The following is a 27,264-nucleotide window of genomic DNA, read 5'->3' as shown; positions in this document are numbered from 1 at the left end:
TCACGAGACACCGCATCTCAACGAAATTAAAATAAAACGCCCAACATTGTTTCCTGGTCCTTTAGCCGTTCGTATTCTATCATCTACTACATACGATATTTTTATAACATTCAGGTAAATGTTTTACATTCATGAAATACGAATCATCTTATCGATTTTCGTTATCACCTGTTAACAAAGCGGACACGACGCGTTATATTAACGCGTGGATATTTGTGCAGAACGGTTTTGGTTTAACATTTAATTGCTGTGCAGAGTGCCAGAAAATTTCAATATCGAAAATAACGTTGGTTGTGCGAATCACAAGCTATTCTTAATATTGGTGATAATCTACGCTGATCAACACTCATGGGCTCAGGCATGAGGCAGAAAATGATTTTAGAGCAGCGCTTGCACGGAAAGCTTACTTAAAAAGCTGTGATAAGATGTATAATTCATGCAACTAAATATATCCAAAGAACCGGAAAAAATTCTATCAGAGAAGTGAAGCACTTTTAGTTCATGTTCTACGGAAAGTAATCGATCGTTCGTGATATTATTTAACCGAATACGGCGCTATTGGGAGGCACGGTTTTCGCGAAGAGAAATAGGAGTTTAAAAAAGCAAACGAAGCTCCAACTAACACAAAAGCTGGAAAGTTTATTGGCCAAAGAGCTTAGACACGGTACGTAAGATGTTAAAAACGGTGTAAACTGATTGGTCTTTGTAACAAGTGTGAATATTGCGAGCACCGTGAACGGTGTAACTATTTTGAGTCCTGAACGTAAGGTGAACAACGTTAATAGTTTTGGTTATTGTTTTTGAAACAGCTTATACGTTCAATATATTTTTCTTACTCGTGTACTCCATGCTCTATCATACATTGCGTATTTCACTGTATAAACGTACCGTTGTATTGCCAGATACTTTTTTTTTTTTACCCGCAATGTGTTGTTTGTAAAAAAAAATTGACTTCAAATCACGGTCTTACATACAGGTCTGGTAACTCCGGCACTTTAGAGTGGTAGCGGGTGTCACCGTTAGTGAGGCACACGGTCTTGTTTCCTATCTATCCGCTAGGGGCGCCATTGGCCCGGGGTATGATAAATATCGATATACACCGATAAGATAATCTGCTCATCGAAGTTTTTAACAATTCATAACTCAGTGTAAAGTGTGCGAACGGTGGATCATCTACAGAAGATCTCAAACTGTCTCAAAAGTTGTGAGCCCTCGCTTGATGTTTATGGATTTTATTGACTTAAACATTTGAGGATTCCGTTAAAATAAAACAATTATCACGCCCGCCATGGAATGCTGGTAAACATCTCAATCATTTTTTATTCGCATCTTTCTTCATTTTTGAGCGTTATTCAGGATTTTTGATTCCGAAAAATTAGCTGTTAGGATCTGATTTGTGATTGGCTCTCTCCGAGGGGGCAGCGCTGTAGACGGCGAAGACGAGAACCACGGTTTTGCCTCATTATCTGAATAATTCCCCACCCTACTAGTTTCCGGACCTGTATGTAAGACCGTGCTTCAAATTAACCGCCAAATTTGATAATGAGGGTTATTAATGTGTCCTGCGACCTACCGGGGACACTAGTGAGCTGAATGAGCATATTGGTCTCATTGCATTTAGCGACGCGTTTTGTCGGTGAAAGTGTAATTTCTTACTGAAAAATTCTTATCGATTTTAATTACACAGTATATGGTTAAATCAAGATGTGTTAGGTGTATCAAAGGTCACTCGATTGTTTTCAATTTATATTTTTATCAAGTACCGCCGTACCAGAGAATCGATGCAATGATTCATCGTACGGAAACAAAGTTCCTCCTGTGAAATTGGAACATTATAGAAGCTTCGTCGTCCGATCGTCATCACGGATGAGTCAGCGAAGTGGTTCGACTTCCTCGTAACGATTTCCTTTTACATATAAGTCCAACAAAAGATAAAACCAACACGTAACGCTCAAGTTCTGACATCATTATGTCGGACTATAACATTATTGTATAAGCTGCGTCGTACGAATTAATATTTTTCATACTATGTGTGCTAATTTCTTTGTAGCTAGTTGATTTTTTCCTCCTTGAATTTGGCGTTTCGATACACCTGGAATTTGGACGACTATCGGAAAATTAGTGAGAGCGTTGGGGCTCAAGTCATTAGGCTGATAGTCCTCGAAAGTGTTCTTAATCGCATTCTTCGGATGCTATGGGAAAGGGAATAAGGAAAAATCACTGCACAGTTGTAAAGGTGAGCGAAGAATCAATGACATTGTATATCTGAGGAGAAGGCTTCTTCTACTCTGCTACGTCAAAGCGATCAGAACGAATCAGCTAACGAGCACGATCATTACTTTCAGCACGCCGTATTCCATCTTGTAATCGACTAAGTCGACATCGGCTTCAGCTTGAATTTGACTTTCAAGATCCCGCAGAAAAGACGAGAATACAAGTATTTCGGACCGCTTCTAACATCACCTCCTTATGCATTTTTCATAATTGAGGTATCGCGCACTTGAAGACGGCGTAACTCGGATATCGGATTTCAACGCGTACTTCGAGTTCAAAGGTGCGGACCGTCGAATGCGATACACCGAAAAAATAATTACCGGATGCTCTTAAGATAAATAATGCATTCTTGAGAAACAATTAACGGAATTTTTGAAGAATTCATCGCTATCAAAGGGCTGAACCTGAATTATTTGGTCACAGTATTTCGACATATGTATATCGAGTGAGCTGCAAAGTACGCGCGAAGAACAAAGGTCGATTAGACGTTTTATTGAGTGATTGAATTCAGCGTATCATCATGGCTGCTGAAAGTTATACTGAAAGAATACAACTGGAGAATTTACTGGAAAACGGTAGTAATAGAGTCAAGTGGTATAATTTAGAGGAAGCTTTTAAGTGTCGCATACAAACAGGAATGATAGTGAACTTCAAACACGTGGATACGAAAGCTTTTATGGAAGAATCACAGACACTTTTTGAAAAGCAGATTGAATCCGCATTGAAAAAAAAGAATGCCTTGAAAGTAAACACTGTTTTGACAGCCAAATATTTTGATTCGAAAAACGATGAGAAGATTCTTGAAGATAAATATTTTAGCACAAAGAATTCAGAGATTCTACGAACGACCGATCTGAAAGATTGGTTTTTAAGAAATGTAGTCGATCCTACCCTCAAAAAAATGGAAGAGTTTGAAGAACTGGGCTCAGGTTGGGCCTTCAGTTCGATTGATAACTTAAGAATTAACATCAACAAGTACAATCCTATGCGAGTTGGCTCACATATTAAATTACCCTCAGCTATCAAGAATAAAACAGCTTGCGTCAATGTGCGGAACAAGGACAACGAATGTTTCAAATGGGCCGTGTTGTCTGCCCTACATCCGTGTCCCAATGCGCAGCGAGTTTCGAACTACAAAAAATATAAACGTGAATTGAACTTCGATGGAATTGAATTCCCCGTACTACCGATAAAGATTCCGGATTTTGAGAAACAGAATGATATTTCTATTAACCTCTTTGATCTGCAAAAGAAGAACGGAAAGTTCACAGTACATCTTCACCACAAAACTACTCTGAAGAAAGAAAAACATGTAACTTTACTTATGATACAAAATTATTACTTCGATGAAGGATCGGAAGTAGAGCAAGATGGGAAAAGCGATGAGGAGGTGGAAATCCGATATCATTATGTTTGGGTCAAAAATCTGTCGCGATTGATCACCGGCGTTTCAAAAGAGAAAATAAAAAAACACATATGTGATCGGTGTCTGTGCTATTTTCGAAAAAAAGAAAAGTTGATTCAACATGAACTAGATTGTGAAAATTTGAATGAGGGCAAGGTCGTGCTGCCTAAACCGGGAAACAATACTCTCATGTTTAAGAATTTCAAGAATAAGTACAAGGTGCCGTTTATTGTTTATGCTGATTTCGAATGCCTTCTGAAGCCAGTTCCACAAGTTCAAAGTACTTCCAAAACCAAATTGATACACAATCATGAACCATTTGACGTAGGATTCTACTTCAAGTGCAATTATGACGACAAACTATCCTTTTACCGTAGCTATCGAAATAGTGATCATCAAGATTCGAAGCCTGCCGAATGGTTTGTGAAACAGCTTGAACAGTTGGTTGAAGACATTGAGCTAGTGTTCTGGGATCCGAAACGAATAAATGAACTGACCGCAGACCAGAAAGCGGAATTTAACAACTCATCAACTTGCCACATTTGCGAAAGGGAAATCCTGTGGGAGGAAAAAGTGAAGGACCACTGCCATCTCACGGGAAATTATCTAGGCCCGGCACACAAAGATTGCAACCTAAAGAGACAGGATTCCCGTACGGTGCCAATCGTCTTCCACAACCTGAGTGGATACGATGCTCATTTCCTCATCAAAGACATTTCCAGGGGTTTTGAAGGTCGTATAAGTCTTTTGCCGCTGACCAAAGAACGGTACATATCATTTACAAAATATATCAAAGGCAGAGATAAAATAAACCTTCGATTCATCGACTCTTTCCGATTTATGAACCTTTCGTTGGAGGAACTGGCGTCGAATCTTCAAGAGTTGAAAATAGTGAAAAGCGAATTTTCTCCTATCACAGACGAGAAACTGAAGCTTCTGACACGAAAAGGCGTATTTCCCTACGAATATCTCGACGCGTTGGAAAAGCTTGACGAATCCAAGCTACCACCGAAGGGGAAATTTTACAGCGTTTTGAACAGTAGCGACGTCTCTGACAAAGATTACAAGCATGCGGAAACAGTCTGGAAAGAATTTGGCATCCAAACATTGGGTAAATACTCCGACCTATACCTAAAAACGGACGTTCTACTCTTGGCGGATGTCTTTGAAAATTTCCGACACAGTTGTCTCGAGGCCTACGGTCTCGATCCAGCTCACTATTACACAGCTCCAGGCCTAACGTGGGACGCGATGCTTAAATATACCAAGATTGAATTGCCCTTGATGACCGATATAGATATGGTAACGTTTATTGAGAAAGGTATCAGGGGTGGCGTGAGTCAGTGTTCCAATCGATATGCCAAAGCCAACAACAAATACATGCCGGACTACAACCCGGACGAAGATTCGAAATATCTCATGTACTACGACATCAATAATCTTTACGGCTGGGCGATGATGCAGCCGCTCCCCGAAGGTGGCTTTGAATGGGTGTCCAACCCCAGCGATTTAAATTTCCAGAACGTAGCCGATGACTCGTCGGTTGGATACATACTGGAAGTCGACTTGGAGTACCCTGAAGCTATTCACGACAAACACCGTGACCTACCTCTGTGTCCGGAGCACAGGGAGCCTCCTGGCTCGAAGCAATCCAAGTTATTGACAACCTTGTACGACAAGACTCGGTACATTTTGCATTACCGAAATTTGCAGCAAGCTTTACGAAATGGTCTTCGACTCACCAATATTCACAGAGTATTGAAATTCGATCAATCGCCTTGGTTAAGAAAATACATAGAGTTGAATAGCGAAAAACGAATGAACGCTAGAAATAAGTTTGAGGAAGAGTTTTACAAACTCATGAATAATGCGATTGCCGGTAAGACCATGGAAAATGTAAGAAAACGAGTGGACGTTAAACTTGTAACAAAGTGGAAAGGGAGATACGGGGCGGAAGCTCTTTTCGCAAAACCCAATTTTCGCAGTGTTTCTGTGTTTGACGACAATCTTGTTGCTGTGGAGTTGGGGAGGATGGAAATTTTGCTAGATAAACCGATATATGTTGGGTTTTGTGTGTTAGACCTATCGAAAACACACCTCTACGATTTTCACTACGATTACATGATATCTCAATTCGCAGATCGTTGCAAATTATTATACACCGACACAGACAGCCTCATCTATGAGGTACAATGTCCAGATATTTACGAAATCATGAAACGTGACATCCATAAATTCGACACTTCGAACTACGATTCTCAGAATAGATATGGCATTAAGCAAGAAAACAAGAAGGTTGTAGGTCTCATGAAAGACGAATGTGAGGGAAAATTGTTAAGAGAGTTTGTGGGCTTGCGCAGCAAGATGTACTGCTTACGTATTGAAAATGAGCCTGATAAAAAAAAAGCCAAGGGTGTGACGAAACCTGTCGTCGAAAACAATGTAAAGTTTGAGCACTATTTGGAGTGTTTGAATGAAATGAAAACTCGGCGTTTCAAGCAACATACTTTTCGGTCTAATTTCCATGCGGTAAATACTGTCGAGCAAGAGAAACTGGCTCTTAATCCTGACGACGATAAGCGGCAGTTGCTACCCGATACGACAGACACGTTACCTTGGGGTTATCGCAAAACACCAAGATCAGTTGATATGGACACGGACTAGAAAATGTAGTCAAATATCAAAACCTAACATCAACTACAAGGATCATATTTTTTGTCACTGTAACATTCTCGATGTCAAATAACCCTGAATATTGTCAACGACTCTTTTCACACATGTTTTAAACTTTATAAACTAAAACTTTGTATTTCATTTCAAGCCGTTTTTATTTTTACTGTGAACGGCTTTTAATTTTTTTTCCAATAAATAAATATGCATTTAAAAAAAATTCTCATACTCGCAATCCGTGACGTTACGTATCGGATTAATAATGACGTCATGTAATTCCTTCCGTTGGCCTCCCGTATGTCCTCCAACTTTTGCGAAAAGATAAAAAGAACTGAACTATGCTGAAATTATTTTTCATCGACAATTCAAGTGTCGTCGTTTCTGTTCGGATTTTCTTTTCAGGCACATATATGTACTTCTTAATGTTATGAACATACATTACGGTATTGCAGCTGCTGCCTCTGACCGACTTCAATCTGTAGAGGAAGGTGGAATTTTTTTAGTTACGAGTTCCATCAATAAATAAAATAAAGCCGTTACAAAATTAATGAATGTGTTTCACAATGCATATGGACATATCATTGTTGAATAGATAATAACGTGATACGTAATGAATCGATATCGTTATATATTGTCATTATTTATTAAGTGATTCAAGAAAGGATAACTTACATCTTTCGTACGCGTTATATTATTATTATTATTATTATTATTATTATTAATAGTATTATTATTATCATTACTATTCATGTTATTGTTATTATTGTTTTAGGTACTTTAATACATTCTATATACAATTATCAATCTTTCATACCGAAACCGCATACGCTTAGGCTCAGAGCATTGCATGTTTCGTTTCCTCTAACATATTTGCCCGTAAAATATCGTTACAGGTATCAATGCGTATGAATCGTATCTGCTGATTATATGTATAGGCTAAATTGATTACGTCGTCTTCTTGGTATTCGGCGTTTTGAGTCGTGAAAAAACTCAATCGTGATCAACGTACTACTACAATTCGTCATTCCGACGCGAAATTACGATGCGTGACACGCGCATCGTACGAAGTTGGAACGGGGAACGAAACTGTCTACTTTTTTTCAACGGGATCCGTTAGATCCATGCCTCATTTTGTAAAATCACAAGTCTCCCAAATTTTTCTCAGGCAGATGAGATCTCACTCGATTCGCGTGATTTTTCAAAAAGGATCATTCAACGTAATAACGATTGTTCGGACTGGGTTATATCAAACGATTCGAAAAAAGAATGAGAGACTTTGAATTTTATATTGGAAAGCACGGCCGTAAGACATTCGATAATAACGTTAACGCTGGATATTAACAATTGGATATACTTGCAACGAAACTATTTCTCTCGCGCAGCTTTATGATCGATGCCAAAACCGAGAGGTGATATTGTAATTAAATAGTCTCAAAATATGCCTCATATAATTATCTGCACAATCACAGTTTCGTTTGACATAAAAATTATCATTTCGATTCCACAGACCGATAGTTCCGAATGAATTTCACGGGTGTTGCCTGTAATTTATATTCGTTCGGTTATTTTACATTTCAAAATTTATTCTTGTCGCAATCACGAGACACCGCATATCAACGAAATTGAAATAAAACGCTCAACATTGTTTCCTGGTCCTTTAGCCGTTCGTATTCTATCATCTACTGTATATGATATATCAATAACATCTACGTAAATGTTATACGCTTATGAAATACGAATCCTTTTATTGATTTTCGTTATCGCCGATTATCAATACGGACACGGCGCGCTACTATATTATTATTATACAAAATTTTGAGATGAGACAAATTTTGCACGTTTCAAATAGATTTTTAACTTTGCTCATCGTTTTTCGCACGTTTTCTTTGCTAGTTTATAAAAAAAAGCTAAAATACATGCGTGGAATATTCTATATATATATACATATATATATATATATATATATATATATATATTGTATAGGGTCCATATAATTTTCATAATTTTTCACAATTCATTTTTTTTTTTTGATATACCAGAGTTATATTTTCGGTGTTCCTAATAGTATACATAGATTATATTCAGAAGGTTCAAAAATAATTGTTGAAAATAAAGTTCTATACGCTTTTGTTGGTTTGTTTGAATTACTAGTTTGTTGTTGATTCTCTTACTATTATTATCATTGTTACTGTTATTATTATTGTTATTATTATTATTTTTTTTTCAATTTTTGTATTCGTATTTTATTATAAAATCAACCTCTCAGACTTTTACTGTCACAAACATGTTTCTCTAAGCTCAGTTTTGGAAGATTAAACACGAGATTTTTCACATGCAAGAATCACGTTAATTGCAATGTCTGACCGATTTTTATGCATAACATACTACGTTATATGACAAGTTTTTCCAACGATGGTTAGAATTTTGATTCAGCTTGAAAGATACTGATAATCAATAATCAAAGTGTCCTCTGTGACAAATTATAGTTATGATCTTGCTTTCTCGGGATCTGATTCGTCTAAATTTTTCTCTTATTTGACAAATTGATTTTTAAATATCACCCAGTAATATGTTCATCGATTCCTTGATAAAAGGCGATCATCCGTTCCGTACCGAAGACTGTGATATTAAAATATGACGAATCATCAAATTGCTCTGTTCGATAAATCGTATATGGAAGCCATTTTTCATATCGTTTGCGAAATCGATGTAGAAACGTTGTTTTAGAAATTTTTCCTCGTATCAAAAGTTTTTCTTAAGCAAGAAAATTTGCGGTCTTTGGTGTGCAATAATTATGTAAAAATTAACAAGCGCAGGAAGACTTCGGTCTACGAGTCTGTTGGCGGGTGTAAAATAGAAGCTGATTTCTTCGTTGCGTGGTGAGTAAAAATCTGTTGTTTTTTTTTTTTTTTTTTTCTTAACTTTATCAGTTTCTCCTTAGTTCGCTTTTCGTATTCCGAAAACGAGGCAGTTATGCCTAATTAAAACGCACACGAGTAAAAATTGTCAATTTTTCAGCTATACACAAATCTCCGACTTCTGCGCAACACGATTTTACGCGATTTCACATATTCTCTGTACATATTTGCAATGATTAAATTAAATTGCGTAACAATCGCGTCTTTAGCGATATACTTTTGAAAAAATCAGCCGAGTGATTCTTCACAATGTTCTGTCTTTGATTTTGCTGTATATTTTTAACGACGTTTTCATGTGTTTCAAATTTTTCAACGAATGAAAAGTGTTTAGGCCGTTTGTTGTCTTTGCGTGTTTCACAAATGTATTATACAGAGGCAGGTGAAATCTAAACGTCAGTTTTATTTTTCATCCCCTTGCACTGCGGCCATCAAAGATGTACGCGAAACGATGTAGCCAAAAGTATTTTTTGTTTTTTATTCTGCGCTCAAAAGCCTCGAGCTTTTACTCTTTCGCATTACGTCTCAATCAACAAATTTTCCATCCGATGCATTCTTTTTGTCATCAATACGTATGTTAATCGATTCTGAGTAAAACGCTTTTCAAGTATTCAAACTACCTAATCGTTGTTTTCGATCAGTCGTTGTACCTTGCAAAATAATTATGACGACACTTGTGATATATATGTATATACATCTGCCAAAAAAACGAAAAAAAAGACAAATTATTTGAATCGAGATTTTTACCGTTTTTCAAGGAAAAAAAAAATAAATTCATTGAAAGATTCGTGACAGTACAACGATTAGACGAATGTTGAATTTTTTGTACAAGTTCAATATCAGACTGTATAAAAACTCGTTATGTTTTGTAAAACCGTTGAAAAGTACCGAAAAGAGTGAAAGAGAGATCGATTTGTTCAATCTTTTTTACTCCCAGTCTCTCTCCTTCTCTCTCTCCTTTTCTCCGAGGGTCTGAAATTGACAAAGAAGTATCAAAGAAATAAAGAAAAAATACCAACATCACAACAACAGTAAAAATTCACATATCGCGTAATCACGTTTCATTCCTATTCTGATTACGATTTCGCATTAAAATATTATTATTTCCATATTGTAATATTTTCATCAGTCGCACCAGCGACGCCTGGTATCCCATTCGAAATGACGTTACAAATATATCTATACACATATACGTATATGTTACAATGGCGAAAGCTTCATCAGGTCCTCCTTGCAGTCGGCGTTGCAGCATCCTGGAGATTCGGCGATGTCGATAAGACTGCCGCCGTTCGAGTCGCTCGGCGATGAGAGGGTGCAGATGTCGTTGAGAAAATCGAAGGTCGCTACCGCCTCGCGTTCCTTGTCGCCGTACCTCACGAAGAAGTCGTCCCGTCCGATGATCGAGGGTCTCGCCGATGCGCCCCAAGCCGACGGGATGCGGAGGACTCGTTGGGCCTGGGCCGCGGAGGCTGGGAAACCAAGCAGCAGGTCAACATGCCTCAGACCACTCTCTTGCTCTTCTATACCGGCTCTAGCGGACACAGGGGTAGCTCGGCTTAGCCTTCAACTAGTTATCCGATTTTTTTTCCTTTCTTCGTATTTTATTTATTTATTTTTTTTTCTAATTTTCAATTAATTCTTTTTTCTCATTCGTCCCGAAACTGACACGATCATTATTCCTCCACGGAGATGTAACCCCGGGTGTAATCCGAATCCCGCGAACTCTTGTCATGGAAATTAATTTCAAACCGACCGTCGTCGAATAATATTCAACAATTTTCAAATATCAAACACCGAACTCGAAATCTCTCCATTTGTTTTTTTTTTTTTATTTTTTTTATTTCTTTCTCTCTCATTTACATCAATCAACCGATTAAAATTCATCGAACTTTCGGCGTTATAATTTATAAATTTTCTAACCAACGCAATTTTCATTCACCTACTGACAATTATTGCATTACGTGTTATTCGACTTTTGAACGTTTTAACGAAATTTCATCAAACTTAAGCTTCAAAATTATGATATTTTTTTCTTTTCCAACTAAATTTCGTACATTTCCTTTGAAATATAATTTTCTGCGCAAGCTACGAAAAATTTTATCAACGAATCGGTTACATCTCCGTATAATCGAGGGGTTAACAAGAAATCTGCGGTTAGTAGTATGCGTATAAGTATACAGTGAATACGTGAGGAACAAAAAATAAAAAATAAAAAAAAAATGATTTCCAAAGATCGCATTTGTTTTTCGTGTATAACATCGAATACGTGTACAATGATTATTATTGTTATTATTATTATTATTATATATGTATATAAAAGCCAAGTCAAGTTCGACATATACATACATATATATATATATATAGAGATAAAGAATTCACTTCGACGCAACACGCGAGACATGATCTTATCGATCGTTTGACTTTTAATTTATCTATTGAATTTTTTTTTTTTTTTTTGGTACGGATATATACGTATTATCAAATGAAAACGTCACGATCAAAACGAGTTAGAGAAATTGATCATCACTAAGCCGAACTACGTAGCTTTTCTTGTGACAATCAAAGCAGAGCGCGCAGGAGGAGCTACCATCTGAACAGAAAATACGAGAGTGGCTATGTACAGCGATAGCAGCTTTTACGAGAACGATTTTTCATCCAGTTAACATTTATTATCATCGAGTAGATATCTCGATAGTCTCGGCTTTGCAAGAATGACGACGCCGTTTCGTTTGACGGAAACCTCGTCGTGTATTATGCAATTATCGCCGGTTCATCCGAGAATCTACGACTTAAAATTAATTATCGATGCGATATAAAACGCAAGAGTCTTGCTGATAATAATTTCGGTATCAGGAATTTGCGACTGATGATTATAGTGTGGTCAAAGTGAAAAAAAAGGAAAAAGCTCAAGCTTTCATTTGCGAAAAATCGCCTTTCATTTACACGTCGCAAATTTCTTTTACCGGAATTACGATATGCGATAGAATTTCGAAAAGTCAATGGCTTTCGAAGCCATTTAGGGTAAAAACACATGCTTTCTCAGATTATTTTGAAAAATTGACCTCCGGATGCAAAAGTGTCGATTAGCAAAAAGCGTGTATGTTATACATGTATGCCTGCGAGAGAGGATTCGGTGTTAAGATTAGCAATTTTTGATTATTCAATCTTTCTATTTCATTAAACAATTAACGCAAAGCGGGTGTCGCGTTATCAGAACGACGAGTAAGCGGTGAAGAGGAGCAGATTATGAGGATAATCATCGAAGCGATAACAAATAAGAACAAAGAAAAAAAGAAAAGAGAACGGAAGAGACACAAATAAACCAACAACGAGTCGAGATATTCAGCTTGATTAATTCCGCAGCGTGAGTATGAATGGGAAATGATGAAAAGTGGCTTTGCTTATTGTTAGGTCGGTGATTTAAGCGGAAAACAGATAACAATAGTGATTATAAAGAAAAAAAAAAAAAAAGAGAAACAAGGCGAAGGGAGGTCTCAAAGCTAAGCGATTTCAACCGATTTCAAACAACGTACAGCAAGTTTCTAGTTACCTTTCTTTTGACGTCGGTACCGATGGAGCCTGTGAAGATGACGATAATCGGGTGGCTCGTCGCCGGAATCACTTCCGGCTGATCCGCTGCTAGATGTCGCCGATGAACTTTCGCTGCTTGCCAACATAACGTCGAGCAGATTCGCCCTGGCCTGAATATTTGTCGATAAAATTATGGAGATTAATAAATTCACCTTCCTCAGGGATTCCTGGAGCCCAATTTTTCCAACGCATTTCAACTCGCTCGGCGGGCCTTCGAACCTACCTTCGGATCCGTGAAGTCTATGTCTCTTTCCACGTGGACCCAACCCGTTGGACAACAGCAGGCGAGATCAAGCTTCTCGAGGACGGTCTGAGCCGCGTCCTGAGACGCCGGATGGTCCTCGCCCTTCCGTATCATCCTGTTCAGCTCGTCTATCACGTCCTTCGACGTTGCCCGCTCGTGGAAACTCAACGTACGATCTCGACCCTCGACCAGAAGCGGACCTCGGGCTGGACTCACCTTTGAAAATGAGAACGCAAAATTTTCAAGTTGACTTTGAAATTCAGAGATACTAGTTTCGACCCGATATTGAGCTTCGAAATTTATAGTTCAACTGCGCTATTCACTGAACAGATAACTTCGAAACCGTTCGTACGATTGTTTTTTTTTTTTTTTTATTGAGAATGATTGCACCAGTCAACGCCAATTTTGAGTCTGGATTATAGATGTCAAATTTTCATTTCCTTGACGTGATGAATGAAAGAAAAGATAGTTTTATTAGATAAAGTTTGTTTTGTGTGTCAACCTGTTATTACCAGCTGCTGCTCATACTATCAACCATATTAGGATTTTGGTTATTATTCGACGTATAGAATTAAAATTTATTCATTTAAATATAAACTAACAAAAAAAAAAAAATTCTTGACACGTGTTTACAGCTCCGAACTGAACTCTATGTGTTATACATTACAGACGTCTTAAAATTCGTTACAGAGCGAAAAACGTCCTGGAGAAAAGAGACTACATTAGATATTTTAGTTTCGATGATGACTACGTTTGAGTTGAACTTGGAAACGTCTGGTTTCTTCGTTTCCGATGTTGGACGATGTCGTAATGACGTGAAAAGTGAATTCAAGCGGTGATTTTAGTCACTCGTTAAAAGTGTCTCAGCTTCAACGATATCGTAAATCATTTTTCCAAACTTCACAGCTTATTGAAATAAAGATAAAACTAGATAAATGTCACATGTAACCAATAATTTGAATAATTGTTGGTTAATTGAGAACCTCTCCCTAATACGAATGTCAGTTATTCAAAGTTGCGACTTGAAAATCAATCTCGAGAACTTAACCACCCTTCTCTATCAACGGAAACGTAATTTGATCGAAAAGGCTAAAAAATTGATCTACCCGAAAGATAGACTCATTTCTGTATAGAAAATCACAACCTCGCGAATCGGGTGGAGTTTTCTGATCGTTGTAATGTAAAAAAATTATGGGCTTTCCGCGATTTCCGAGAGACTTACGACGGTACTGGGGGTAGAGGAGGTGGCCGCTTCCTCGTCCTCTTCGGGAACGGCGCCGAGTTCGGAGGGAGCTACGGTTGTGTAGGAAATTCCACCGTTGCAGGAAACGGTACTGATGATCCTTTCATCGGGCGCCAAAGACGGGACCAATATCTGCTCGAGAATATCATCGCCTGGCTCCATTTCCACGGAATTTTCATGACCGCCGTTTTCCTTGTCGCCCGAGCCCGACTCGGCTGTTTCGCAAACTCGCTCGTTCTGACTTACGGCGCAAGCTGCGATCGCTGCTTGAACAGGATAAAGAAAGAAAAAAACAATGCAATATAGCATTTGGGTGTGCACAAACTACAGTGTTCAAAAACTTTTCATACATGTTACACAAGATATGCACTGCTGGATAAAATGCTTAATATTTAAAATGAAAAATGCATAATACAATTTACGTTTAAAATGCCTATTTCAAATGAAACCATTTCAAATGTTACCAAGAAGTGGAGACACGAAGAATCCTGATAGAATATCATGGAGCAAGATATGGAAAGACAAGAAACTCGTCAATATTTGTATCGTGTTTTTGAATCCTATTCTACGATACTCTTCGACACCTGATCGCGATCTATAAAATCCTTCCGGACTTCTCAAGATCCCTGAGAAACACTGACCTTCGTTTGGATTCGGGGTTTCGTTGCAGTTAGCAGCGTCGTGATAATAGTGCGGTAACTCCGCCAGGTACATCTGTTGCTCGGCGATGAACGATAGAACGTTCTGGAGGGCCTGTTCCCTTTCCGGAGGTTTTCCGCCCCTCGAAGAGGTACTCGCGAGGCTTTTAGTGCTCTCGAATTTAACCAGTCTGTAAAAATCCCGGGTGAAATCGGTTCCGACCGACGGAGAGTCCGGATCGTCGCTGCAGCCGGAAAGAGCCGCGGAAGATCTTTTGCTGGAGTTTTCCGGACCGCCTTCTTCGCTGCTCCAAGAAGCTCCGGGACTCGAAGCGTACGGCCATGGTCCGCTGGTTCTCGCATCCATGAGCAGAGCCACCTGGTTAAAGCGTTCCAAAAGTTACTCGCCATTTTGGGACGAGTCCTTTCCACCTTGCCTCGTCTTCCCGCAACTCACCAATTCACCGCCCGCTCGGTCCGCCAGGTAGCTTGCTCCGTTCCACAAACACTCGTTCGCATCCTCCTCGAGCTCCAGAGGATTCTGCTCCTTTATCGCCGGCAAAGCGGGAGTGATCGCTGGTTCCTTCCACGTCGATTCACCCTGGGCAAGGTCCTCCGTCGACAAGGAAAAACTCCAATCCTCAAGTTCAGCTCGGTCGTATTCCAGCTCTAGGAGATCGCGGTGCTGCTGGGCACTTCTGGTGTCGTCCAACCTGAATTGGTTTCGTTGTTCGTTTAGTCATGTTTTCAATATAGGCGAGCTTTATGACGACGTTTCGGAGCTTCTTTAATATATCTATGGAAAGCTTTGAACTTTCTAGTAAAGAATTGAATGCAATCACACGAAGTTATCACTAAAACCAAACTTTTGAAGGATCCCGATCACCAATCAATGTCAGAATTTTTCATATACAGTACAAAAAAAAAAATCTTCACATCGTGAATGATCTCCACAATCAACGATCGTGAATCGGAAGTATATCATGTAACCTATTTCCGATGAAATTAGGCTTTAAGACATTTAAATACATTCCGGACATATAATGTTACCGATGCAGCAAACGAGGACTAAAATCTCGTCATTCGACGTTTGCGTGCGTCAAAAAATGTCCCAAAAATAATTCAAAGTAAACCAACGCATCGTGACTAGTAGCTTTTACCCACCTCAGCCACTGCTGGACGTATTCCGCATCCCAACCCTCTTCTTCTACGAGAAGAACGGACGAACCAGACGGACTTGCTATATTGTAGGGAGAAAGGCTGGCGGTGGTGGTAAGTTTGAGGCAAAGATGACTGTCGGAAAAGCTCCGCATCACGTGCTGATAGGGTAGTAGATCTTTGGTTGGTGGATAGCTGTGCCTTGGGTTAATTCCTACGGTTAGATTTAAGGGTAAAAAAAGTACATCCGGATCCCCGGCGTCGAGGGTCACGAGACGAGCGTCGGGTGAGACGTCGGCTTCCGTTTCGTCCGTGGCTTCCTTCAGGTCCTCCAACCCTCTCGCCGGTTCTTGTCGGGTTCCTTCGCCTTGAACGTCGCTCGACATCGTCGAGTAACCCTCGTCCCTGTTCCCGCTCTCCGGACTCTCGCTGCCCTCTTCTTCCGAGGGTTTTTGACCTGGCGTGAGTAAATGAAAGAAAGACAATTTTGAGAAGATCTTTAACGAGGTGGTTGTGAACGAATCAGTTCCTCGGATTTTCCAGTCCACGAAAGGTTCGAAACCATTCGCACCCCGCAAGTTCAGGATCACAGTTATCTTGCTGGCTCCAGAGCTTCCGGTTCTCAGTGTCCGGACAACTTCAACTCACCCAGAGGCCTGGCCCTGCGACATTTGGCGGTGGCCATGACGGGGATCTGAAGGTTCAAGGACCTCGGTCGCGTAAGCGGAACCCAAGCGGCGTCGAGGCTCAGGGCAGCGACCAGAGCGGCGGGTCCAGCCTCGAGAATTCCGTGAATGAGATCGGTGGGACTTCCGGGACTTGTGGCTTGAGCCAGGAGTCCAGAGAGCGCCCGATTCTGGGCTTCGAGTTCGCGGATGCGCCTCTGAAGAGCCCCGATTTCCTCCCTCAGACCCTGAAATCAAGAGGAATCGGTATAAAGGAGACGTGCGACGTGTGCGATGGTTGGTTTGGTGATGATATTTTGGCGATGATCGGCTATCGACGAACGGTTAAAGCTAGGGTGAACCTTTTGGGAGAGCAGGGCGCGGACGACCTGGTTGGCGACGTCATCCAGACACCGTTCGTACTGTCGACGTTGAGCGTCGGCGTCCCGCGCCAGAGCCGCGTGCTCGGTCTCGAGGTTGGCCAGCCTGGCTACCAGGGCGGCGTGGACTTCACCGGCGCAAGCAGCCTCCAGACCCCGAAGTTGACCTCGAAGAGACTCGCTCTCGAGCTGGAGTTTCGATATCTGGGCTTGGTACTGGTGCACTCGAGCCTGCAGATGGAAACCATGGAGGACTTAGGGTCTAGGGGCGGGTATAATTCATGACCAAGGACCGCATGCAGTATTAGAGATGGGTGCACCAGTGAAAATGCTGAATTGTCAAACTCTAAGGTAACGGTTAAATCGATAATCTTGAGTACTTTAAGGGATTACACATACCTGGGTAGGTCAAAAATACCGATTTTTTAAAAAGGTGGTCATTCGAACGTACTATTCTTTGAGTGTTTACCCTGGAAATTTTATAAATTCGCAGTATTCGCGAAGTTGTAGCGTTTTGTAAGCGATCGGGTGAGCAGTGACGTGGGCATCAAAATAAGGAAGAACGAGGTTGACGCGGCAAAAAAATAAAAGATCTAATGGAAGCGTCGACATCTCAGAAAGATCCGTCATGCGGCCCAGGATTCGACGATTTCTCGTCAGTTTAAAATAAATCAGTTATTTCATTGCAAGTGTAAGGTGTACTCAAAACTTTAAAAGCGTCTTTCTCGAAACGGTGTTTTCGAAATCGGTACCAGAAATATCTCCGCGACTACTGAACCTATCGAGATCTAGTTTTGCACAGTTATGTTTCACACAATAATCTAGTACTTATCCAGCCGTTTTTGCGATGCCTGGCATAGCTTGTTTTCTCATCATAAGTACTGAACAATTTTTAGGTAAAAAGTCGCCTGTTTTTTATTCCAGAGACTGCCATGATCCGAAAAAATGTAATTTATAAATTCCGGATCGATAAGTACTGGCTTTATCTATCTACTTGAAGAAATAATTTTTTCCTTCGGACAAAAAATGTCGGGGGTACGTTTGTTACCGCAAACGCTACCGACAAAAACACGTCCCAAAAAAACGACCGTAACGGTTTTACCGTTTAAAATAGGTATAGAACGATTGTTCAGTAAAATTCAGTTTTATACACGAAACAAATTCTTCAACATAACCCTAGTCTTAGAATTTCAAGGCATATGCAATCCCTTAATACCGTAAAATCACTGAACAGTACCCAAGTAACTCTAAAAGGTTAAATTCGCAATTGTCAAAGTTCGAAACAGACTTTTCGTCGTAACTGACTCCGAAATTTGTCAATCAATCAAAATCCGCGGTGAACGCTTCATTCGAAATTTTTCCACCATGTTGGGGTTAAGCCCTTACACCAGACACGTAAGGGTTGATAACGCGGCTAGTTTCGACCGTTCGGAATGACTTACTACCCGCGAGTCTGACCATATTCCCACTAACTAACGTTAATCCTGAACTTTGATAATTCGAAACTCGAACCCTCGCCCCAAGAATTCATCCAGGAGGCAGTTTTCCCCCTGGAATCGAGATACTGAAAGAGTTTTCGTGTTGCAGCCGTTAAGTACCTACAGAGGGATGCAGAATAATGGCAATGCTCTTTCTTACACCTTGCACGGGGTGCGATGCCTGATATATTTTCTGCACTCGGTGCCGCTCTCGCTTGCTCGCATCGCGCTTAACTGTAATAACAAGACAACGTCGTCGGTGCGGGGGTTGTCGGTACCATTGCGGCGGTACGTGGAGCGTTATTAGGAGAAAGACGGTTAGCGTTAAATTAGGGTATATATACGAAGCTGTCAGGGACAGGGGTGCTAATAGTGGAAGCGTGTGCCTGATTTATAACAGGCGTACCAACCGACCCGAACTCTCTCCCGATTCCAGCCCCTCGCTAATGTCTTCGTCCCTGCAGACTAGGGGAGAGCCTCGCCCCTCATCGCGACACATTGGTGCACTTCAAAAGAATTCAAACTCAACCTTCCTCCGTCTCCGCGCGCTTTTTCTTCGTCTACATGTTACGAACACGCGGCGGCGTACGGCTTCCTGCCAAATGGCAAGGATCTTAATTAACGCACATTCCGTGAAATTCCGAACCCCGCTTGATCAAAACTTATGAAGAACGAGGCGTGGTGGCAACGAAAAGGAGAAAGGAATTGTTATCTTCTCGCTTTTTTCGAGCCGATGTGCCCCATACATCTACGCCTCTTACGAAAATTAGCGTCTTTCAGATTTCTTACGGAAACTATCACGTTTTAATTACTGTAATAAGGATTTTCTGAAGATTTGTGCGGTGCGCGGGTCAAAATAAACGCGTAAATATCCTCGAGATTGCGTTAACGATGCGTACCTATCTCAGAAAAATCAATGCTTTTTTTACAGGTTCTTTACAAATGTTTAACAATTATTCCAGATTTTTTATCAACATAAACATGAATTGGTTTTATTATATGTACATCGACTAGTCCTTACCTAAACTATCCGTAATCTTGCTACAACAGTGCGACAACTATCGAATCTCATCGGAGATGACTAAATCAGTATTTTTGGATTTTTACACCCAGCAACACTAGACTCTTACCAATCTGTATTAAAACGTGTTATTTTTCGCATTGAAAACGACAACTGTTTTTCGTAAGAGGCGTCGATACACGAAGGTTCGAAGATACGGGAACGCGGAACATGATCGATAAGAAATTAACGAGTCTGCTCGAGGCAGCGCCGTGCGGGGAAATTCGAGGGACGGGGAAACTGCAGCCGTTATCCAAAATTACGACTCTTTTGGCGTGAAACCGCGCGTGAACGCGATAGCGTGAATTTATTACGCGTTACGTTATGCCGGCCGACGTTACTGGCACGGCCCGTTAGACGCAGAGGATGGCATTGTCCTTGCGCGACATTAAGTTCGACGCCCGCCGCAAAGCTTCACATGCGCGAAATCTGCCGATGACAGGATTTCATTCGCAAGTTTGCTCGCCGTTTCGAGTGTGTTCGTTACGCCTCGAAATCACGCACGCTTCCATTGGGAATAATTCGGAATCCCGCGAACCTCGCGACACCTGAAATCTTTACGAGAATGAAGTTTGTATCGTTAGATACTGCAACGATGCATGTTTAAGAAAAATCGCTGCTTCGCATCTCGGGGAATGTCAGAGACTTGGTAAACCGTTATAAACAAAATATACCTTGATTTTGAAAAACCAACCATACCTGAAAGTAATTTTTAAATTCACCAATAACGTTGCTAACTTCAGCCTGATCAATTTTTAACGCGATCATGCAAAAGCTCGATCGAAAACTCTGGTAATAAGGTCTTGAAGAGTAAACGAAACTTGGTAAGCTGTACGAAAGTGCTGAATGATGAATTTCATTTGCTTATCGTTAGTATCCGACTGATTGGTACTCGTTTACCAGTCGAATATCACAACCCGGAACAAGAAAATATTTGAGCTTACGATGAATCTTAATCGACCGAAATTCGAAACAAATCCTGTGATAAATATCATTGCCGTCTCCTCCGCATCGGATGTGACCAATTACGGATGGAATCAACATCCACGAATTGCCCGCACAAATCACCCCGTTTTTCGCGACCGAGGAGAGTGGTAAAATTGCACTAAACTACGTGTCCAGGTGGTGTTGTAATAATTAGGCGAGTAAACGAGATCGCCGAGCGAATTTCTTTCGAGAGACTCAATTAAATAAACGCTTCAATTATACACACGTGACTGAATTGAAACGTTGCAGGCGACTGCAACTGCATGTAAAGCTGTAAATGGCTGCCGGTACCTGGTTAAACATACGTACATGGGTATTATAACCTAGTATAACAACGTATAATAATTGCATAAAGTAGCAAAGCCGGTTTCCGCACGCTATGTAATAACTGCAAACTCAACGACGTACTTCATCCATTATTACCGACTGTTTCTTCTTCGCTTTTCTTCCGCTTTCTCGTCTTGGTAAGTTTTTTTTTTTTACTTTTTTTCTTCAATGGCTTGCATTAAACGTGCGACGAGAATGTCGAGCGGTTATACGGTAGAGTAAAATTCTCCGCGATCAATTATTTGACGATAATTAATATACAATAAAGGCGATAGCAAAATCAGGCATTCAAGTTTTGTCGATTTTAATTCAATCGCATCTTACGATCAAACGTATCGCGCGAAGCGAAAACATGAAATGTGGGTAAAAATTGCGATTGCACGAAGCGAGATACGTGAAACAATAAAAAGGAGAACGTAAGTCGAGTTGTGATAAAAATGAAGAGAACTGTGGTCTGTTTTCAATATGTGGCATCCTGCTTTCTATACCAAAAGATCCTCCCAAATGCGTATTTCATGTTCCAACGTATGATTTATCGGACTGTTTTTTTCCTTTCGCGAAACATTTCTCCCTGCAGTTCTAATAACAGTATAACATATCATGGGCCACCGATAGGAGTGTTCTTTTTCGAATGATCATCCCATGCATCTCGAGCCTCGAAATATGCACCCCAATTCTGATCCCTGACTTGAGCGTAAGCTGCTGGTATATATCAAAAAAAAAAAAAAAAACTAGACTATCATCGTGTGACGGAGTGCAGCGAATGGATGAAAGTATGCGAGTAGATTTTGTGTCTGCATAAGTTTACATATCTCACCTCGTAAGATAGGGTGAGAGCAGTTTTTTCCTGCTTCAGCTGTTCCGCGCGTTGTTTCTGCTGCAAAATACCTCTGGCAGATTCCTCCATCCTGTGAAACAAAAAATGAGGGGATAAAATCAGTGGTTAATATGCATCGATTATCAGTAAATAAATGGGAGAAGAATGTGGTTTTTTTTCATTATCGGGGGGATCGAACGGCGGCTAAATATTCCTCAGACGACGTCAACGACCTTTTGCGTAATCCGTGCGTCGTTTCAGCTGACCTTACGTCGACGTCGAGACGGCGACGTCGGCGAGACTTGGCGGGGTGAAAACGGAGCCGATGTTTGCTTTAGCAACAAATTATTACACATTCCCGACTCTGCGCAACTTCTTCCCGCGAAATTGCGGTGCATCGAACAAAGAGGAAGAGGAAGAGAGAGAGAGAGAGAGAGAGAGAGAAATGCGTTTATTCAACATGTTCCGGAGCAATATGCCTCCAAAGAACGATGCGAATGTATAACAACGTAAAAACATATTACAAAGTATATAACATTTAATTCAACTCAAGTCTATGCTGATTACAGAACACTGTGCTTATCGTGACAATATTGCTGAAGCTAGTCAACTATAAGCCGAATCAAAGAGGCAAACTCAATTAAAAACGTCGCATTGACGCGTCATGACTGTACCACGGTGTTCCGTCGCGTATAATTACCGCATTAATTGTATGCCCGAAGGCGACGTTTCCATTCGTATATAGCGCCTCGCAATATGTCCTGCTGAAGAGCTGTTTGTCGCCGAGGTGTTGAGAACGGGTTTGGGTATCCATTTCCTCGAGAGTAACTGGGAAAGATCGCGATACCCTCAGTCTGGATAATCACTAATTAGCAATGTTCCTGTTCATAATGCGATCACCCCTAAAGTTTGGTAGTAGTCGAGAACTCGGCTCCCTTGTCTCTCACTCTCTCTCTCTCTCTCGCTTTCTCACTCTCTTCGAGGTAATGGAGACGCCTTCGAGCCGTCTTCGGAAGCCTCTTCGCAACCTGGAACCCTGGGTGGCAACGCCCTTGACGTCCACGTGTCGCTTTATACTCACCCGACTCGACGCCCGGAGGATAATTAGCATCGTTAACCAATTACCGTCCGCTTTTTCGACCATTCAAGTGGTTCCTCATCGGCCAAAATCTCAGCGTTTGATGCCTCCGGAGAGGCTACTTCTGGTCAGATTACAATCATCCTTATTTTTTATAATTGGTCGATCGATGAGGAAGTTCTTTTGTTCCGGAGGGAGGAGTTTTTAGGGAAAGAGAATCTTGAGGAGGAGGTCGCCACTCGTTCGGGGATTGTGATTTGCGAGGACGAAAAAGCTACCGCGGTGTAATAATATATCCTGCGTAGAAAAGATGCAGCGTTCGCATCCTTCGGGAGTAAGCTCTGTACGGTATGAGGGAGGAATGACGAGTGGCTGGATTTTCGATTCTGCATAAATTACTCTTCTATACCTGCATATAATGTATCACGAATGCGAAGAGAGAAAGAGAGAGAGGGAGAGAGGGAGAACAATGTCTGGCAAATAGCAATCATAAGCGCAAACAGCCGAGTGGCTCGTCAGGAACCCTTGCACCCTCCCTCCCTCCTCCTCCTCCTCCTTCTCCTGCTCCTTCTCCTTCTCGTCCTGCGGAGAATGGATACTCGCTGCGGGGAAGCCGGCAAAGCCTCTTTAGGATACACGCAATACGAGAGAAGACAAGAGAGTTGCTCCAGAGACAAGAGGCAGGCTGCCGGGCTTAGCTCCGAGGCTTCGAGGAACCCAAGAACTTCTCCAACCCACGTCGGGTTCAAGGCTTAAGGTTACCTACCGCAATGCTTTGACTAACAAGATGTCCGGGATCCGTCGCGACGCCTCGGCGGAACAGTTTCTGCAGATTTTCCCGCCTTCCCGAGTCTCTCTTATCCGCTTCTTCGGCGAGTGAAAAATAAAAAATCGTTTCATTTTCCAAGCTCTAAACGTCAAGTCTTACTCTTCAGCTCGAATTTTCGATCTAATTTTATTCGATTAAATGTTTGCATAATTTTAACGATTAATCTCCAAGTTAGTACTAAAGAATACTCTTATCACCGTAAGATAACATATCGAGGACTTTGAAAGGTGTGGAATGTATGAAGTCTTGAGTAAACGTACCACAAAAATCAATGTCAATCGATCAATCCAACGATGAATAAAGTTGTTCTAATTTTCAGATCATAAAATTCAGAATAAATTGATGCGGAGGCTAATATATTGAATATTTGAAACTCGATAGAAAAAATGTACAAAAAAAAAAAAACAAGTCAAGTACAGCGAAATTATTTACAACATTTTTTGTCTCGTTAATTAGCCTGTGATGAAATATCAACAATTATTAAAAAACTGGTCAGCTAAGAACTCGCAGAGTGTATTTATATTCTCGAGCTGTGTAGCAATTTGTTTTTCTTATACATGTAATCGACTGTGCCCACTGGAATCAGGAATGCTCTACAAGTTCACAAAATGCGGCAGTTTTCGGGAAAAAGGACAAACAAGGCTGAAAGAGTTGGGCTTCAAGCTATTTTCGCGAGCGGTAGGTGCAGTTTCGTATATAAAATGCAGGATCAATTTTGCAGAGAAATTTCGTCTACGCGGTTGGTATGCGATGCGGTTCGGGCCGGTAGTCGTAGTATTTTGCGGTATCGCGGCAATAACGACCCTCGTCGAACCAATTTCCCCTCAGCACATGGCTGCTACCACCGGCACCGACTAACCATTCCACTATGATTTACAACTATTGCCGGCCAAACTCGATTATAATGATTCAACAGCATATTGACCTGAAATATGATCACTATAATGCCAACCTATAGTTATCACGTGTCACCGAGGTGCTGGCCGGGTTTCACCTACGTAACCATATGTTCACTTCACTATGTTTCATCGATGGCTGTAGAACTCGATAGAAAGGTGAGAAAACAACGCAAAAACATAGCTCTAGTATTTGAATAGAAAAATTATAATAGACAGCTTGATAAAAATATTTTTTTAATTATTTATCGTGGATGTGAAACGTGGTTGCGCAAATTAGGGTTTCGTTGTTGCACAACTTTTGAGAAACGTCTAAAACTGTAACTTGAAAGGTTGTTTCGCTATTCAAAGAGTAAAATCAAGAAACGGAACGAGGGAAAAAAAAAATGAGATGTTTTGGAGAGAGAGAGCTCAAGAGAGCTACGTAAAAACGGCGTCTTCTCCGGCATTCTAATCTTGTTATTCGCTTGGCAGATATGCGATTTGAATGAAAAGCGATACGAAAACTTTTACCGGTTACTTCGGAAAAGCAGAAATAACATTCTTACAGTATCGAGTACGGTACGTGACAACCCCGTGTTCACGCGAGTCGGAATGTAAAGAAGGTAAACAGTATTCTTCTTCCGACTTACCTTCCAAGCGTTGTCTCTTCTGCTCAATCAAACTTTCACGTACCCATGCGGGGCAAAAAACAAGATAAGCAAATGCCTCGACATCGTTTTCGCATTTTGATATCACCTACCGCGATGCACTCTCGATAAGAATCCGAACACAATTTTCTCACTCTCGTTTCTCAAATTCTTGTAAGAGAAAAAAAGAAAAAGAAGAACGATAACGATAACGAAACAAAATGTCGTCTCCTAACCACGAGACAAATAAATCAGAGGAATAATTTAATCTGAGAATTTCCTAGAAAAGTTTTCTCCAACTTTCGTTAGTTCTGCTGACGTACGTAGAGTAAGAACATGCACGGAAACAGGATGCGACGCGTGCCTGTACGTGTGTTCGAAACGCGATACGGAGACGGTAAGGAGGCCGGCAAAGATTCAAATCGAATGTAGGGCGAGTGATAAGCTGAGGGTGAATTCTGCGACGTAAGGAAAGGGAAGGGAAAAAGGAAGAGAAGAGAAGAAAAGAATTCGACACAGTCGCGATTCGGCGTCGCGACGTCTGGCGCCCAGTGAAGAGAAGTTCGCGCCGAAACCGCCCATGAAAACAAACCGTTTCGCGAAAACGTGCCAAGGACGAACGCGGATGGAATCTCTATTTCCCAGGTCATGTCGCTGCAGTTTCGAATACGTACGTATTTCTGCTTGTAGTTCGGAGAACGCGGAAAGTTTGCGAGGACGACGGAAATTCGTCGGATGTTTCGAGCTTGTTATTTGCGGGTATAACTTTTTTATTGCATTGTTTTTCGTTTATTTCTTTTTCTGTTTCTTTTATCGTTGCATTCTTCACGTAATACCAATTCTCTTAGAGAGATTCGAAAAAAAGACACTAAAGTTATCAACAAGAGTTTCGATATCGATTATTCGTTGCAACAAACCTTGAAAAATTTGGTATAACCGTACAATTTTACCCCGTGGTAATTTGTTTTGCTTGGAAAATTATTCTTTGCACTTTATTTTCTCCAAATAGTCAATCGAATAGTAATAATTACGTATTTAAAGACGACAAAAAGATGATGGAAAACATTGTCATGGTGGAATTTTACAGAATTGTCTTCTGAATAAAATCAGATATCGATATACCAGATTTTTTACCGTCTTAAACCTATTCGAGACGTCGGAAATTGTCATTTGAAATGCAAAACCTTTTATCGCACTTAAATTTTCAAGCGAATGAGCGTAGCGTAAGGATTTGTTTATAAGTTGTTGCAAGAAACGTGTAACCATCTCGTCAGGCAATGACAAACAAAAAAGTATTGATTTTCAACTGACTTTCCTATTACATAATAAAATCTGAGAAAACGCTTCTGTATAAAGTTAATTAACCCAAAATGAAAGAATCGAGTAAGTTACCGCATAAAAATTCCACCTCGAGCGTGATGTATAACCTGTTATATAATTAATGAAGGGAAAAACTGTACGCGTGATCGGTTAGGGTATTAGGATCGATGCGTGTCAAGGATCTATTTCAAAGCTCAGTTCTAATCACGCCACCTGCAGCAGCAGCCTCGAAGAAATAACAGTGGATTTGTATATAATACCGGTATACCTATAATATATCTTTACGACTGTTGATTATATACATAAAGTATAGTATATTATATAAGCGTGTGTATACATTATTCCATGGCAATCACGAATCACGCGATAACTCGTGAAATGATAAAATATTTCACGATATTATAATATAATCGTGTGAATGTGGTATAAAATTTTTTCGACGTAGGAAGGAGCTGACCATTATTATACATTGCAGTGTATGATAAATAAACGGAAAGCGATATGCTATAAATAGCGATAAAAGCCGGGTACTGCGAGAATCGGTCAAATTTACGATAGTGAAGTTAGTAACGTTGTCGTAACGAAACATTGGGGAAAAAAAATTCACCGTTTTCTTAATTTTACAATGAATTTTAACGAACTGTATTTTGTTTCATTACG

General features: G+C 40.6%; 2 protein-coding genes across 10 annotated transcripts in view; one reads left to right on the top strand and one right to left on the bottom strand.

Moving 5' to 3' along the window:
* Positions 1 to 1,153: 1,153 nt before the first annotated feature.
* Positions 1,154 to 6,989, top strand: LOC124219979 (uncharacterized). Of its 2 annotated transcripts, none has more exons than XM_046628274.2 (3): positions 1,154 to 1,299; positions 2,051 to 2,236; positions 2,346 to 6,989. In XM_046628274.2, exon 3 carries the CDS (start codon positions 2,795 to 2,797, stop codon positions 6,341 to 6,343), a length of 3,549 nt encoding a protein of 1,182 aa, XP_046484230.1. In that variant the 5' UTR covers positions 1,154 to 1,299; positions 2,051 to 2,236; positions 2,346 to 2,794; the 3' UTR covers positions 6,344 to 6,989. The 2 variants fall into 2 exon arrangements, with proteins under 2 accessions (XP_046484230.1, XP_068992657.1); XM_069136556.1 differs by lacking the exon at positions 1,154 to 1,299 and adding an exon at positions 1,488 to 1,882.
* A 1,510-nt stretch (positions 6,990 to 8,499) lies between these two features.
* LOC124220185 (uncharacterized) overlaps positions 8,500 to 27,264 on the bottom strand; it is a 164,578-nt gene continuing 145,813 nt past the window's right edge. For 2 of the 8 annotated variants that reach the window (XM_069136557.1, XM_069136562.1), the window contains 10 exons: positions 21,853 to 21,943; positions 17,166 to 17,414; positions 16,787 to 17,051; positions 16,145 to 16,595; positions 15,438 to 15,693; positions 14,978 to 15,359; positions 14,322 to 14,608; positions 13,079 to 13,315; positions 12,815 to 12,965; positions 8,500 to 10,733 (listed from right to left, as the gene is read on the bottom strand). In XM_069136557.1, coding sequence (XP_068992658.1) covers positions 10,465 to 10,733; positions 12,815 to 12,965; positions 13,079 to 13,315; positions 14,322 to 14,608; positions 14,978 to 15,359; positions 15,438 to 15,693; positions 16,145 to 16,595; positions 16,787 to 17,051; positions 17,166 to 17,414; positions 21,853 to 21,943 — 2,638 coding nt within the window. In that variant the 3' untranslated portion in view covers positions 8,500 to 10,464. Of the gene's footprint in view, positions 10,832 to 11,647; positions 11,855 to 12,814; positions 12,966 to 13,078; positions 13,316 to 14,321; positions 14,609 to 14,977; positions 15,360 to 15,437; positions 15,694 to 16,144; positions 16,596 to 16,786; positions 17,052 to 17,165; positions 17,415 to 21,852; positions 21,944 to 27,264 lie in introns of those variants that run through there. The other 6 variants (XM_046628703.2, XM_046628704.2, XM_069136560.1 and 3 more) reach the window with 6 other exon arrangements.

The sequence above is a fragment of the Neodiprion pinetum genome, chromosome 5, assembly GCF_021155775.2.
Source record: "Neodiprion pinetum isolate iyNeoPine1 chromosome 5, iyNeoPine1.2, whole genome shotgun sequence".
In the NCBI taxonomy this organism is placed as follows: domain Eukaryota; kingdom Metazoa; phylum Arthropoda; class Insecta; order Hymenoptera; family Diprionidae; genus Neodiprion; species Neodiprion pinetum.
Note: the sequence above shows the minus strand (reverse complement) of the source record. Positions and strands in the feature narration are given on the sequence as shown.

Excerpts from the sequence above, each read along its gene's own strand:
- LOC124219979 (XM_046628274.2), top strand. The coding sequence starts at position 2,795 with ATGGCTGCTGAAAGTTATACTGAAAGAATACAACTGGAGAATTTACTG.